A 14,458-nucleotide genomic window follows, 5' to 3' on the forward strand; every position below is an offset into this window, starting at 1 on the left:
CCCGCGGACACGTGATAAAAGTTTTTTTTTTTTTTTGCAAAGTGGTGTATGGATGGTAGATGTATTTTACTATTGACTGGACAAACGAAATGCTTGTTGACACTTGTAAGGTATAATTATTCCGGCAAAACAGTACAAATTGTGTAAGAAATGTCATCAGAAGTGTGGCAGTAATTGACTTGACTGCAAACAAACTGAATTCGATGTAGACAATTTATTATTTTAATACTTTGAAAGTTCACCATCAATTTAATTTATTTCCATTATTGTAATATTTTTTTTTATTCCTATGTTTTAAAGGAGGGTGTATGTAGCTTTCTTGAGATAATTGCTAGATTAATATAGTAAATTTTAGTTTTATTAAGGGTTCTCTATATTATTTAGAATTATTTTTCACTAATACATACATACGTATTACATTTGCAATAGGTTGGTGTGTTTTCTGTTCTTGAAAACTGTACTAAACCTTTTAATTTGTTTTGATAGCCTCTTTAAAGACTGAAACATTATGCCAATGCATTTATTTGTAAGCATACAACAAAAACATTGAGGAAAAAACAATACAAATAAATTATTATTTTTCAGTGTTATAAACAATAAATTGTTGAAGATGGAAGTCTAGATACAGGCTTTTCAGTGCTTTTTTGTAGCCGAAACAATAAATAGTTTATTACTTGAAACACCTCATAAATAATGTATGAATAATGCTTATTTTAATTTTAAAGTCAGAACCGAGAACCGAGAACCGATTTTTAAGAACCGGTACCGAACCGAGAACCGGGGAAAAACAGTAATTGACCCATCACTAATTAACGTTCATATAAACTTATATTTGTAAACATCACTTCAGCAAACATTTTTTTCTATTTTGCAATTTTACATGCATTAAAAATATATGATGACAATTTGGTAAATAAAGTCCCAAAGTTATTAGCTTAATGACTACCGTGTTTTCTTGCATAATCGTCTCACATTTTATTCTAAAATCAAGTTTGAAAAGTAGGGGTGCTACGATTGTGCGGGAAAAAATTTTTTTTAGGTAAAGTTATTCATAAAAACAAAACCCGTTCATGGAAAGTACGTTTATTTAAAAAAAGGGAGAGTATACAAGAGCACGCTAAGCAATCTATATTAATAATTCATTAAACAAAAACCTTTCTTCAAATTTAAATAGATAAACCAAAACTCTAATGCGAACGCAAGCCACTTGAATCTGACGTGAACTAACGTGTCATAGTACATACTTGCCACGAAAAAATGCGGGCTATCAAATGTTGTTAACTCGGCAGTTGACAGCGCGCGATGCATCCAATCGGCGAGATATTGATATTTGACTATGTGTGCGCGCTCTATACGGGAAGCAACATAACCAAACATGAATGATGCGCTGGCTACATTTTTATAAGCGGTACGCCGCGGCAACGCAGACAATCAGATAAAGGAAATAATGTTTAAAAAGTCTTTAAAAGAAAATTTACATGTCACACAACTTCGTATTTCCGTTAATTAAATAAATAAGTGGTAATGACCGAAATTAAATTTTAGACTTCTACTTTAAAATATATGAAAACTAGCTGCCCGACCCGGCTTCGCACAGCTATACTAATGGAAAAAAATTAAGCCACATCTCCCATTTACAGTAATGGTGAATAAAAAAAATTCAGTTAAAATTTATTACAATGCTGTATAATGAACCGGAGAGAAAATGAATAGCACCGATGGTTTCCCGACTCGTGCACGCAATGTACAACTGATGTACCCGTACTTCGCTACGGCAGTCTACAGGCAGATCACTCTTGTGCCGCTCATTATACATGCCCCTCCTTGTGGGTACGCCACTGCCGCGCGATGCCCGTTGCCATGGAGACGCAGAAGGCATGAACAATGCAAAATCCTGTTCTCATGCAGACAAAGTACCCACTGTTGCCTGGTTTTAACCACCCATGGGATCTAATTTTCGGAAAATGTCATCCTGCGTAACATAAGAAACATTACTGTGAAGTTTCAAGTCTGTAAAATATATATACTTGAGAAAAGGGCAATAAAAAAACAAATTAAACACAGAGAGAGGGAAAAAAAACAATAGTTTAGGTTTGCGATTTAAAGTGATAAAAAGTATTTAAATACTAATTGAACTCTTATGAGGGTACTGATTGCTTCGTTGTTAATATCACTCGGGTGTTTTTTAGTTGTATGGGAAAATTAAGAATGATAAGGCATCTAGTGCGTGGAAACAATGTTAATAGGCAATAGGAAATAAACTTCTAGCGCCTGCGGCATTGTCAACACACACTTTGTACGTGTACTGCATGTTGTATCTAACCTCCTCCAACGCATTTGATTCTAAATTGGACTTATAGTGAGGATCCCTAATGTTATTGATAATATAATATAGCCTATAGCCTTCCTCGATAAATGTACTATCCAACACTGAAAGAATTTTTCAAATCGGACCAGTGGTTCCTGAGATTAGCGCGTTCAAACAAACAAACAAACAAACAAACAAACAAACTCTTCAGCTTTATAATATTATAGTAGAGAAGATACCTACACCGCGGCGACGCAGACACTCAGATAAAGGAAATAATGTTTAAAAAGTCTTTATAAGAAAATTTACACGTCAGACAACTTTGTATTTTTCCGTGGATTAAATAAATAAGTGGTAATGACCGAAATTAAATTTTAGATTTCTACTTAAAAATACATTGTTTTATATGAAAAAGATGCTTACACCGCGGTGACGCAGACAATCAGATAAAGTAAATAACGTTTAAAAAGTCTTTATAATAAAATTTACACGCAAGACAACTTTGTATTTTTCGGTAGGGGTGTGCGGGAATAGGTTTTTGTACTGCGGGAAATTTTCGGGAAAAATAAATTATTCCCGCAGGAAACGGGACGGGATCGGGAAAATTAAAAAAAAAAAGCAAATTTTTAAATATAATATGAGAAGATGGCTATTTAAACGTTTCTTGCAAAGTTGGTTTTTTTTTTTTGCTGCTATTTCTTTTGTCTGCTTCACTTGCCCTTTTTTCAGCGGCGACTTCATATTTTTTAGCATCCTCAAATTCTTTTTTTATAGCCAGACATGCTACAATGCTCGTATCTCAAAACTTTTTTCACACGAGACACACTTTTCCAGGGATTTACTGTCAGACGTTCAAAATACATCCAAACACTTTTAGGTTTACAAGTAACAAGCTGATCGGTTGTGACATCCATTATTTGTAGGTTGCTAGTTTGTTTTAATATAGGAACAGATACTTTACACAAGCCTTAATAACGTAACGTCAGCCGACAAAGCCCGCCAAACTAAACAGTAAACAACTATTTTTTTCTCCCAAAGCAAAATCATAGATGTTTAGATACTCGTGAGCAGTGGTGTAAAACTACGTGATTTCATATTTTTCAAAGTGTGTGACACAGTGGTTTTAGGTTAAGTATTCGATGGTGACGGAAATAACGTTATATAACTGACTATTCACGTATCTTGCAAATTTGTACCATTGAAGAAATATATTTATGAACGCATACAATATTTACGGTACTCCATCTACGTTTTTTATATTCCAATTGGATATTTGTAAACGATTATCATAATTCACTGCACACCATAGCTGTCGCTACGATCGGCATACCTTTAAAAGATGTTTTGCGTTTAAATAGTACGGAAACCCTTCAAAAATATACGAATCCATAAATAATATTGTTGTAAAAACAGTTTGAATTGATAGAAAACATTTTCACATGATTAGTAAACATTTGTAAATTTTTAAAAAATTTCCCGAAAAATTCCCGCCCGGCATTTCAGGAAGCCTATTTTCCCGACTTTTTTCCCGACTTTTTTCCCGAAGCGTCGGGATCCCGCACACCCCTATTTTTCGGTTAATTAATTAAGTGGTAATGACCGAATAAATATTACATTTCTACTTTAAAATATATAGTTTTATATGGAAAAGATACCTACACAAAGCGCTCGGCATCTACTTGCGGGACCAAAAACATCATGCGAGTTTACGCGAGAAAGTTTTTTTACCCCAATTTTGACGGCCTAAAATATGGGTGCGACGATTATGCGATAAAAGAGGGTACATAGCCTTTCGCTAATCCATACTCCAACACTAACATGTTACAAAACAAATAATATTCAGGCTGCTACAAAAGTTACACAGTACACTTTAGATTTGTATTTAAAAAATTCTAAAAAATTAATAAATTAAAATAGTTTCCTTCAAATAATTGCTCGACCCGGGACATACACTAAAGCATACGAATGGCATAAAATCTTGTCTGTCTGAGTCATTAACCCTGTCATTTTGAGAAGGGGTGATGTTTGTTTAAGCGCTGAAGTTTTTGGCCAAAAATATACAACAGAAATTACTAATTCACTCACGTTCGAGAAACATAAGACTATTCTTGTATCAAAATTTGTTTCCAGCTGGTGAGCCACCCACGGTAGAATGGGACACTACTTCAGCTGACCGTGCCTGGTTTTAAACCACGACACCCCCTCTCGGACAGGTCCACTTCCTTGAGTTTAGGTCACCGGTGAAGAAACGCATGTCTCCCAAGACGTATGCCATAAACCTGGGTTGTGGACGACATTGAATGCAGCGATGTCTTGAAAGGCATAGCAGATCTGCTTTCGCCCTTGGGCGCGTGGACTCGTACACAACACACACTGTTCTTCCAGGAATTGCTTTCCACAGTGATATGGCTGGTACTTCCGTTTCCCCACACAATGTTCAAGTTTAAATGCGGGAACAAGTTATTACTTCAAAATATACGTGAGCAATTTTTCCGCTACCTTTGCGGCGAGTGCATTTCATTTGTTGAGATATATGGATTTGTTTTGTGCAACATTATATATACATGCTGTTTATATAAAAAATAATCTTTGATTAAAATTTAATTGTTCATACAAAACAATCTGTTATTTTGTATGGAATCAGAACAAGAAAACATTTTCAAACTTAAAATTATACTTGTTTAAGAAAATTCATTGCCAGGATTTTATAGTTTCTTGCATTTAACACCACTCTGTTATGGTTCCACATATATTTCTTTATTTTTATTTTTAAATAGTAATGTATGTTTTATAAATTATTCTTGAATTCCTGTGAAGTGGAAAAAGGTTTTATGTATGTCTAAATTACATTTCGAAAATATTGAATATAGGTAAATATTTTCATACTTGATTCAAATAAAAAAAAGGATTTACAGAAGCCTATTGCTTGTAGGGCTACCCACAGACATTTTGTGGCCTGGGAAAGAAAAAAATTCCCATGAGGGTGGCAGTACATTTTATGAAACGAAAAATCGGCATTGAACTTGCGACCAACACGCGGATAAATACTGTATGGTTTTTATGTGTAACAAATAATCTACGTTGATGACTTCAAAATTAATAAAATACTAATTTTGAATATTTTTATGTATATAATCAGTTTGATTTACACAACAAGTTTCAAAACTGATAATTTCCGTGGTTTAAGAAAATGCACTGCCATGTTTGGTGTAGTGAGTGAGAGGGAAGAAGGCTGCATGTAAGTGGTGTCCGTGGTGGGTGTTGGCAGTTCTGCCAGCAGTTCCACCTGCAGAAGGGGGTGCAGGTGCGTCGCCTGCGGGTGTCGCTGCGGGACTCCCGGCCCGACGTCATGTACGAGGTGGGCGTGGACGTGCGCCCGGGCCGCGGCCGCTACAGGGGCACCAACATCGTCACCCTGTCGCCCAAGCACCAGCTGCACAACCGCTGCAGCTACCAGCTGCAGTTCGCCCAGCGCTGCTTCGCCACCACGCTGGTCAGTCCGCGCCCCTCTGTTTATGCTATAAGTAGTTTTATTGTTTCACTATGTCAAGTAAACGGTAAATTGCGGCCGGCCCGAGAGTACACACGCTGACACACGTGATAGCCAGTAACATTTACTTCCAACGTGTGATGCTTTCAGTTTGTAGACAATAATTTAGTGTACAAATATGTATTAGGTACATATTTATACATTAATATATGGTTAAACAGTCTACATTTACCAGTATTTCTCTATCTCTGTGTTTTTAAACGAGATGATTGAAGTGTTATTCTTGTGTATGTGAAATGTAAACTGTGCGTGGCAGTGACTTTACACTCTCCAGGAAGTGTGAATCACTAGCACGTCAGCACAGAAGTAACACAACACTGCAGCTGTAGTCCTACTACCTCCCCCGAACCCTCTTCACCCTCCTCTTCGCTCACGCACGCACCCACCCACAGAGATAATAAACACGTGCCTGCCAGCTTGCTTGAATGAAGGTCATTCATCCGGCCCGGAGGCCGGCCCTACTGCAACTCCCCTTACCCGGAATTTTCACATAACCGGAATAGACCTCCTCCCAATGATTCCGGTTGAGGGGTGCTCAACTGTAATTAAATTTGAAGGAGGAATATACGTTTACCATTAAAATCCGCACATGTAAAAAAAATGCACAAAATGGCCGCATTGCCAAAAATTATTAAATAATATTTTTATATATTAAATGTTTATTTTATAGTTATGTATATTTATATATTATTATGTATATTATATATTTGTACGTATTAGTATAGCATGGATCACTATCCTTATCAGGGATTTATATATATATATATATATTGTTTGTTTAAAAATATTTTGCTAATGCTTAGATTACACAATTAGGTCCAGTAGGCTATTGCATTGACGTGACTTTAGTTTAAGGAAAGTATTACTCTATTTGAATAACCTGTAATTTCAGTCTTAAGATTTTCTCACCTGACTGCGCAGGCTGATATGATTGACAGTCGAGTCAAGCTTGGAGTTTGACAATGTGTATCCACGGCAGGCGGAGGAAGAAGCTCGTGGTTGCTCTCTGTGCTAGACGGACCCCGGAGCACAAGCCACGTTCCTGACGGCCGTGCCGGGCTGCTGCTTGGCGTTCCATTGGCCGCGCATCGACAAGGACCAGCAACTGTGTCTTCGCCTGGTCGACGTTCCCGGCTGCCTTTGGTCCGGCGGATTCGTCATCAATGCTAACGATTCCCGTCACATCATAGTGAGGTACGCATCAACCAGTCTTATGAACTGATAAGTAACAATTTGAAAATCATAGGCTCTTCGATTTCATTTATTCGTCTTGATTGAAGTTAAGCTGGTTCTCATGTAGATGAGCATTTAAATAATTTTTTTGTCACTAAGATGTTAAATATGAAACTTTTTTTTTCTAAATGGCTTTTCAAGTGGGATGAGTGAATGCTTGCGTGGCTCTGAATACTTTGTCAAATTTTTAAGTCTGTGAAAAATTTTGAAGTCCATGAACTGTAAGCTACAATAATTAAGATTAAATTTGATTTACTTAATAACATGGAACCAAAACATTGTTTTCTGAAGCAGAAAACTGCCAACAGTAATAAACATTAAAAGAAGATATAATTTTTTTTATTTATACTTATCTTAGGATGATATATATTTTCCAAAAGTGTTTTGTAAGATTTTCTACTTGTTATTTTTAAATTTTATTCAGTATACGTATATTACTTTGTAGGTTTTTTGAAGTTGTTTGTGGACTCTAGTTAGTTTGTGTTCAGTTTAATGTAAAAATTGCAATTAAATTCAGATTTAATAGAATGTAATAGTAACATCTGTGTAGTTCAGTTTAAGGGTCTGATGAGCTTAAGAGTAAAGCTTATAAGTGTTGGGTTGAATCATAATCTCAAATTTGAATCACAAAAGTACCTTAGAATGTACTACTTGAATATGAATGTAGTTGTTAAGTGTTTTAGGAATAAAATAATATATCTGCAAAATTTCAGAAATAGGTTTAAAAAAAACATTCATCCCATAAAATTTAAAAATATATATATATATATATATATAATTGTCAAACATATTTCCTGAAGTACTAAGTTAACATTCCCATAGCATTGTAGATAGTGGCAGGTAGAAACATTTCTTTGATAGTTTCTGTAGTGATAAGTATAGTACTTAGTCCTTGTCAACTACGCGAGTGCTAGTATTTAAATTTCTGATTTTCTCGTCCCCAAATATATATACTTCCAATCTTTTTCCCTCAAATATGAGTTTTTTTGAATACTAAAGATTTTATGGTATTTCCGAGTTCTGTAAAGTTTGAGAAAATCAGGGAAAAGTCGGGGAAGCTTAAATTGGTCACGAAAGTCAATTTAAAACTGGGAAAAATAATGAAAAATCCCCAGTTATAGTAAATTGTGATGGAAACATCATGCTCCAGTCTACGATCACCCTAACTGTGAAAGCATTTTTTAAATATATTCTGATTTAGTACATATATACATGCACAATATAAAATGGTGTATGCAAGTTTATGTATGAACTGGGCCAGCTATGGGATGGTGGAGGCTGGAGTTAATGTATTTCAGAAGATTGCAAAATAATTAAACTATTAATTTTCGGAATTTGGAAATTTTGGTCACTGAAAGTCAGGGAAGAGTCAGGGAAATTTTATTAAAGATTTGGGTGAACACCCTTTTTTATGGATTTGACTGGCCCATCCCAAATGTTTATGCTCTACGTGTGTATTTTCTGGTTTCAGGGACGGAAGTGGTCGGATGTATTTCTTGCGAGTGGAAATAGTTCTGCAGGGAGCCACGTACTTCATTGTTTTCACAGACGCAGACAGCATTCCTCCCCCGATACGTATAGATAACTATTCCGAAGTACCGTTACATTTTTACCAGGTACGTGTTTGTTTGCCGACATCTTCATTCTTTGTGCTGTAAGCTTCAAAAACATTTTATAACTTTTTGTGCATGGCAGATTGTAAAATACTGACCTCGCTTTTGACTCTGCAAGCATTTTTAAAATTTATTGTTCTGAAAAATTTTAAAAATTAAGTGCTGGGAATCATTTGGTTTTTCTTCCGACTTTTCAAAAAATAGTTACATTACTTTCTTTTAAAAAAAAATTAATGTAATTTATTTGAAAAAATCAAAGTGGCAATATGACCTCTGTGAAAATGTTAATTGTAATACTGGTTTTAAAAACTATTATCTGTAACGTATAAGAACCTGTGTAATATGTTCAAATTTTAGCACCTTGAAATTTGTGTTAAGAGTGGTAGGAACTTTATATTTTTGTGAAATGCTTATTTTCATTATGCGCCCACATGTATCGTACTAATATTATAAACGCGAAAGTTTGTAAGCATGGATGGATGGATGGATGTTGGTTACTCTTTCACGTAAAAACTACTGAATGGATTTGAATGAAATTTGGCCTACAGCTAGCTTATAACCTGGATTAACACATAGACACACTATTAATATGAAATTCCATTCCTAAGGGAGTGAAAAAGTGATAATTTCATTTTATAACAGAAAAAAATCATAGGTCATAGACATACAAATACATAGTGAGTGAGTGTCATTTCTCTGTGTCTGACACACGATCATACACATAGTAAGGTCTGGCAAATTAATATTTTTCTCCTTGGTGAGACCAACCCGCTAAGTGGAGCTCGCAGTGGCTAGAAAAATAAAGGCGCTAATAACAGTTTTGTTCTTAACTTCGTCAATAGATAGAGTTGCCTTGATTTTTAAACGCACGTTCGTTTGATGCGTTTGTCATGTCTTTAATTTTAGTTTGTTTGTGCCGTATGCGTTCCTACACCATTCATCCGATTGCGATGAAATTTTGGTGAGTTGTTATGCGCATGCCTGTGAAAGTTTCTGAGACAGTATAACTATTTTTCAATAGTTGGAGCATGAATCGTTTCAAAAAATGTGTTTATTTCATATTATATAGCTCAATTCGTCTGTTTTTGTTGTATAAGTGCGCACGCATGACACAATTTATTTAAATATAAAAGAGAGACAAAGATAGAGTTATATTTATATAGAGAAAGATAGAGAGAGACAGAGAGCTAAATTGAGATAGAGCGAGGTATAGAGAATGAAATGGGTAAGATAAAGAGATATATAGATGTATAGAGCTATAGAGAGATTAATATATAGAAGAGATAGAGATAGTGGGAGGTATATATGTATTAGGGATGGGCCGGTCGAATCCTCGAATCCTCGAATCCCACCGAATCTCTAGTGTTCGAAAGATTCGAAATTCGAGGGAAAAGATTCGGGATTCGAGGAAAAATATTGATGTAAATGTAGTACTTTAAAAACTTAAATGCTTACAATTTTCTTGGCCTGTTTACGTTTTCCTTGGAACACATCCTATTGAGGTACAGTAGAACCTCGTTAATACGTGATGGTCAGGACCGAGATAATCACCGATTACCGAATTTCACGGACTAGCGATTAAAAGCCCGGAAGGTCTTGTCAAGCTTCTCGGACACCGGCGTGCAGCTGGGTTAAGGCCGTTCACGGTAAGGGGCGGCCGTCTTCGATTAGTGTCTCGGCTTAAAAAAATACAGCACTGCCTAGCCATTAGTTCATGGTCATTTACAACAGCCGAAGAGAGAAAGATAAGATCATGCTTACCTTGCACCCTCCCCCCTCCCCCTCGTACAGCCGAATGCCAGCCAGCCAGCCAGACACTCGCCAGGCGCCTGCCGTGCGTTGGCGGGTGGAAACAAACAAAGGGAGACGGGAAGCAGAAGTCAGGACATCCCCCTCAAGTTTAAAGAGTGACAAAAGTGACAGCTGAAAGGGGGGCAACACAAAGGGTCGGTACAAACAGCGTTGCAGAGTTTGGTGGCTTGTAGTGTTTGCCACCTGGCCCCGCGTGACGTTAATTTTAAGCGCTGACTATTTTTACTTCTTTTTTTTCTTCTCTTTTAAATCGTCCCGGATTATCCGATTCCCGAATTAGCGCATCACGGATTAACGAGGTTCTACTGTATTTTACTTTTAATTCGTTATTATATAAAAAAAATTATGAAGCATGTACTGATTTGGGAAACTTACTTTATATTCATGAACATGGTTGCATTGTCGCTACATTGGCATTAAATAAGGCATCAATCACATATTTATTCTCAGAGTATGCTAAAAAATAAAATAAAGCACATTTAGGATCTAGACTAAATATGAATCTTGTTTTTTTTTAAATAACTTTACTGAGAAATCTGTTACTTAGTAATACAACAATAATGCCAACTTTCATCACAAGTTACGGTCGCACATGTAGTAATAACAATGAAATAATGAATGACAAAAATTAATACATTATACAATTATTATTTTAATTGCAATTCAATTTTAAATATTCTGATACACGTTCTATTTATGAATTTTTTTAGGACCAAGTTTGGTTTGTGTAGACTACCAACGTTAAAATATTTATTATCTGAGAATTCCATGATGGCCAACCAATGAATTTGTTAGCCAATCATTTTGAGCAACATAAAAAATAACTAATATCAATATAAAAAATTTTAATGGGTAAACTAGAGAAAACACCCCGTCACTTTTAACTTTGGGCATGTTAATCACTATGCTTTAGTGAGGCTTAATTTTAAAAGACGCACGACAATATTTCTTATGGCCTAAAACCATTGAAGCCAAGATGGCGCCTTTCAGTTTGCATTAAATATTTCAGGAAAGCGTTTACCTTCGTTTGGGACTTTAAACAAATGTCAAGTTGGTAACTACAAAATATTGTTCCGTCGGATGTTGAATTTCGTGTTCCAATTTCTGTGGATACATGAATCACTGTACTCAAAGTCGGATTCTACAGCAATTGATGTTGTGACCAGATTATTACGTGATCCTACAGTTAACCCAGAAATAAACATTCTCAAATACTGGAAAACTCAGTCTGCGTGTTCACCCAGGCTACATAAACTGTCCAAAAAATATTTTTGTTCACCACCTACGACAGTGTTCTCTGAACGTTTGTTCAGCACTGCAGGAAACATATTGTGACCAAAAACGGAATCGTCTTGATCCAGACCGTGTCAAAATATTTGCTTTTTTAAATAAAAATTTAAAGGGTTAAATAATTCTGCATAATGTTTAATTTTTTCTCTTAACTTATAAATTATTTTATAATTAACTCTTGAAAACTGGATTCGGATTCGAGGGGTGGATTCGAGGTACTGTTTGGGATTCGGATTCAAGATTCAGATTCGAGAAAAATGGGATTCGAACCATCACTAATATGTATATATGTAGATATAAAGAGATAAATAGAGATAGAGAGATACATAGATGTATATGGATGTAGATAGAGATAAATATACATTTAGAGAAATGGATAGAAGATTTGCATATGTGTAACTACTTCAAACATATTACAAAACAAAACTGAATGAGGCATTGCAATGCATGCCGAGCAATAGCTAGATAATGGTATCTTTTCAATATTAGTAATCTCTGATTTTTTAGCTTTTTTCTATATTGCTTTATTAAGTCTAAATTACATACAGACCAGGTAAATAACTATAAACTGGCAGAACGTCTGTCGGGATCTGAAAGTGATATTAATTAATTTTCACACTTTACATTCATATTAAGAAGACAATTACTAACTACACCCTGTGTTCAGCCCGGGCAACGCCGGGTATTGCAGCTGGTATAAATATATTTTTTTTCAATAATAATTTAAATGAAAGAAATTAAATTTTTAACTAATACCGTAGCTTTTCAAAAAACACTAAAATATTCACAGCAATATTGTCACTTGGTTCAATTTTTTTATCTAAACCATAATTGCAGAAAATATTAATTTATAAAACCCCATGTGGAGTCTCCGAACAGTGGCTGAAGATATGACTACGACTACGAGGCAAATCCTCCAGTTAGTATAATTTAGATGGAGGTGAAGTCCCTTATGGAGGACACATTTGGGAGCAAAGCCCCCACTGAGTGGTTGTTCAGATGGTTTGGGGGGTGAAGTCTCCAACGATGGGTGGTATAGAAAGTTTGTGGACAAGCCCCTAACTTTTGGTTAGGGGTGAAGCCCCTAAGGAGGGGTCGGCAGACTGCCGCTTGCGAGCCGCATGCGGCTCATGCGGTTCTTTTCCTAAGATCTGATGGCTCGACAACTCACTGCACTGCCACAGCACAAACAAACAATGCAGAACAAAATAAAACGGCAGGCACAACGCCTGTTCTCGACCTGCGCGCTCCCCATCCCTGCCATTGCACTGTCGGCCCCACATTCCCCAGGTTCTTTTGTATATTAATAATTCATTAATTAAAATAATTTAGGTTTCCTTGTATCAGTAGAGCTCTACTAATTACTACCATATTTTATACAGTTACGTGTTTTTTCCCTAAGTAGACTTTACTTCTAAGACTTCATGTTTAATTTGTGAATAAAACATTTTGATTTTATCTCTTTTAGGTAGACTTCCAAGAAATACCACCCTATTGTAGTCATTACCATGAATTTGACTTGCGAAAAATATTTAGATGGTTTTTTAATTTCATGTTCCATAGACCCCAAAACCAGTTCGTTAGTGGGCAAGCCAATATTCAACCAGAGAGGTAAAAATGGGGAAGGTTTTTGAAAAAAAGAAAATCGCTGTAACACCCATAATATCAGTTTGAACTTATTATAACTCGTAGAGTCTGAATAAGTTTTTGATACGACCAATAATAATTATAAGAGGTTGAAACAACAAGGATTGGAGAACGAATATATAATCATAACTCCCTTCATAGGCACAACATCGAATTTGTACAAATTTTGTATTAATCTTATAATTTTATCTAAAACTTCTGTGTGAAAATTTTTTTGATAAGATAAACTTTTGCTGCATTGGGTTGAAAAACTGAGGATGGAATTTTAAAAAATGCATGATCTACGTACGTACCATGTTCATTGTTAAAAATGTTGTTTTATTGTAAAACCTTATACATATTCTTTTCTACAACTTTTGTCTAAAATAGTTGTTTAAACGACCAATCATTACTGTAAGAGGTAGAATAAACAAGGGTTTGGAGGACCAAAATAAAATTATTACAGTCAAACCTCTCTGAAACGACCCCTCACGGTTCCCAGGAATTGGGTCGTAATAGAGGGGGGGTCATAATAGATTTTTTCCGAAATTTTCAGTTCATTTCAACCCTCCCCCCCTTTTCGCAAACCGCTACTCGCTTAAAAAACCAGCCGTACAATGGCAGGATACTGTCACTCACAATGCTAGACGGCTTTGCTTAAACCCACTTCAATCTTCATGACAAGTCCGTCGCCCTACAGGCCACCTCTAAAGAAAATATGTCAAAAGACAGTTTATTTTTACTGTTTAGTTTACATGTACGTTTTCTGCTTGCCGTAGTTAAATACACTAGAACCCCGATGTCACAAACCTCGGATTTAACGAAGCAGTGGTTTTACGAATACATTCTCGGGAACCGTCAAAAAATTGTACATTTTGACCCAAAAATGTGAAAATCAGAAAAAAAAATAATAATGAAAATAGAGAATTCGGGCCAATTCCCCCCCCCCCCCCCCCCCCCCCCAATACATAAAAAAAATTGCTTTTGTTCATATAGATTTCATACTCAAATAGTCTATGGTGTAAA

The 14,458-nt window shown here is 35.8% G+C and overlaps 1 protein-coding gene across 1 annotated transcript in view; it reads left to right on the forward strand.

Annotated features, from left to right (window-relative positions):
- The window catches only part of LOC134536562 (intermembrane lipid transfer protein Vps13D), a 416,290-nt gene that overhangs the window by 270,126 nt on the left and 131,706 nt on the right, over positions 1 to 14,458 (forward strand). The window contains exons 50-52 of the mRNA XM_063376313.1: positions 5,577 to 5,801; positions 6,874 to 7,052; positions 8,563 to 8,707. Coding sequence (XP_063232383.1) covers positions 5,577 to 5,801; positions 6,874 to 7,052; positions 8,563 to 8,707 — 549 coding nt within the window. The remainder of the gene's footprint in view (positions 1 to 5,576; positions 5,802 to 6,873; positions 7,053 to 8,562; positions 8,708 to 14,458) is intronic.

The sequence above is a fragment of the Bacillus rossius genome, chromosome 11, assembly GCF_032445375.1.
Source record: "Bacillus rossius redtenbacheri isolate Brsri chromosome 11, Brsri_v3, whole genome shotgun sequence".
NCBI classification, from domain to species: domain Eukaryota; kingdom Metazoa; phylum Arthropoda; class Insecta; order Phasmatodea; family Bacillidae; genus Bacillus; species Bacillus rossius.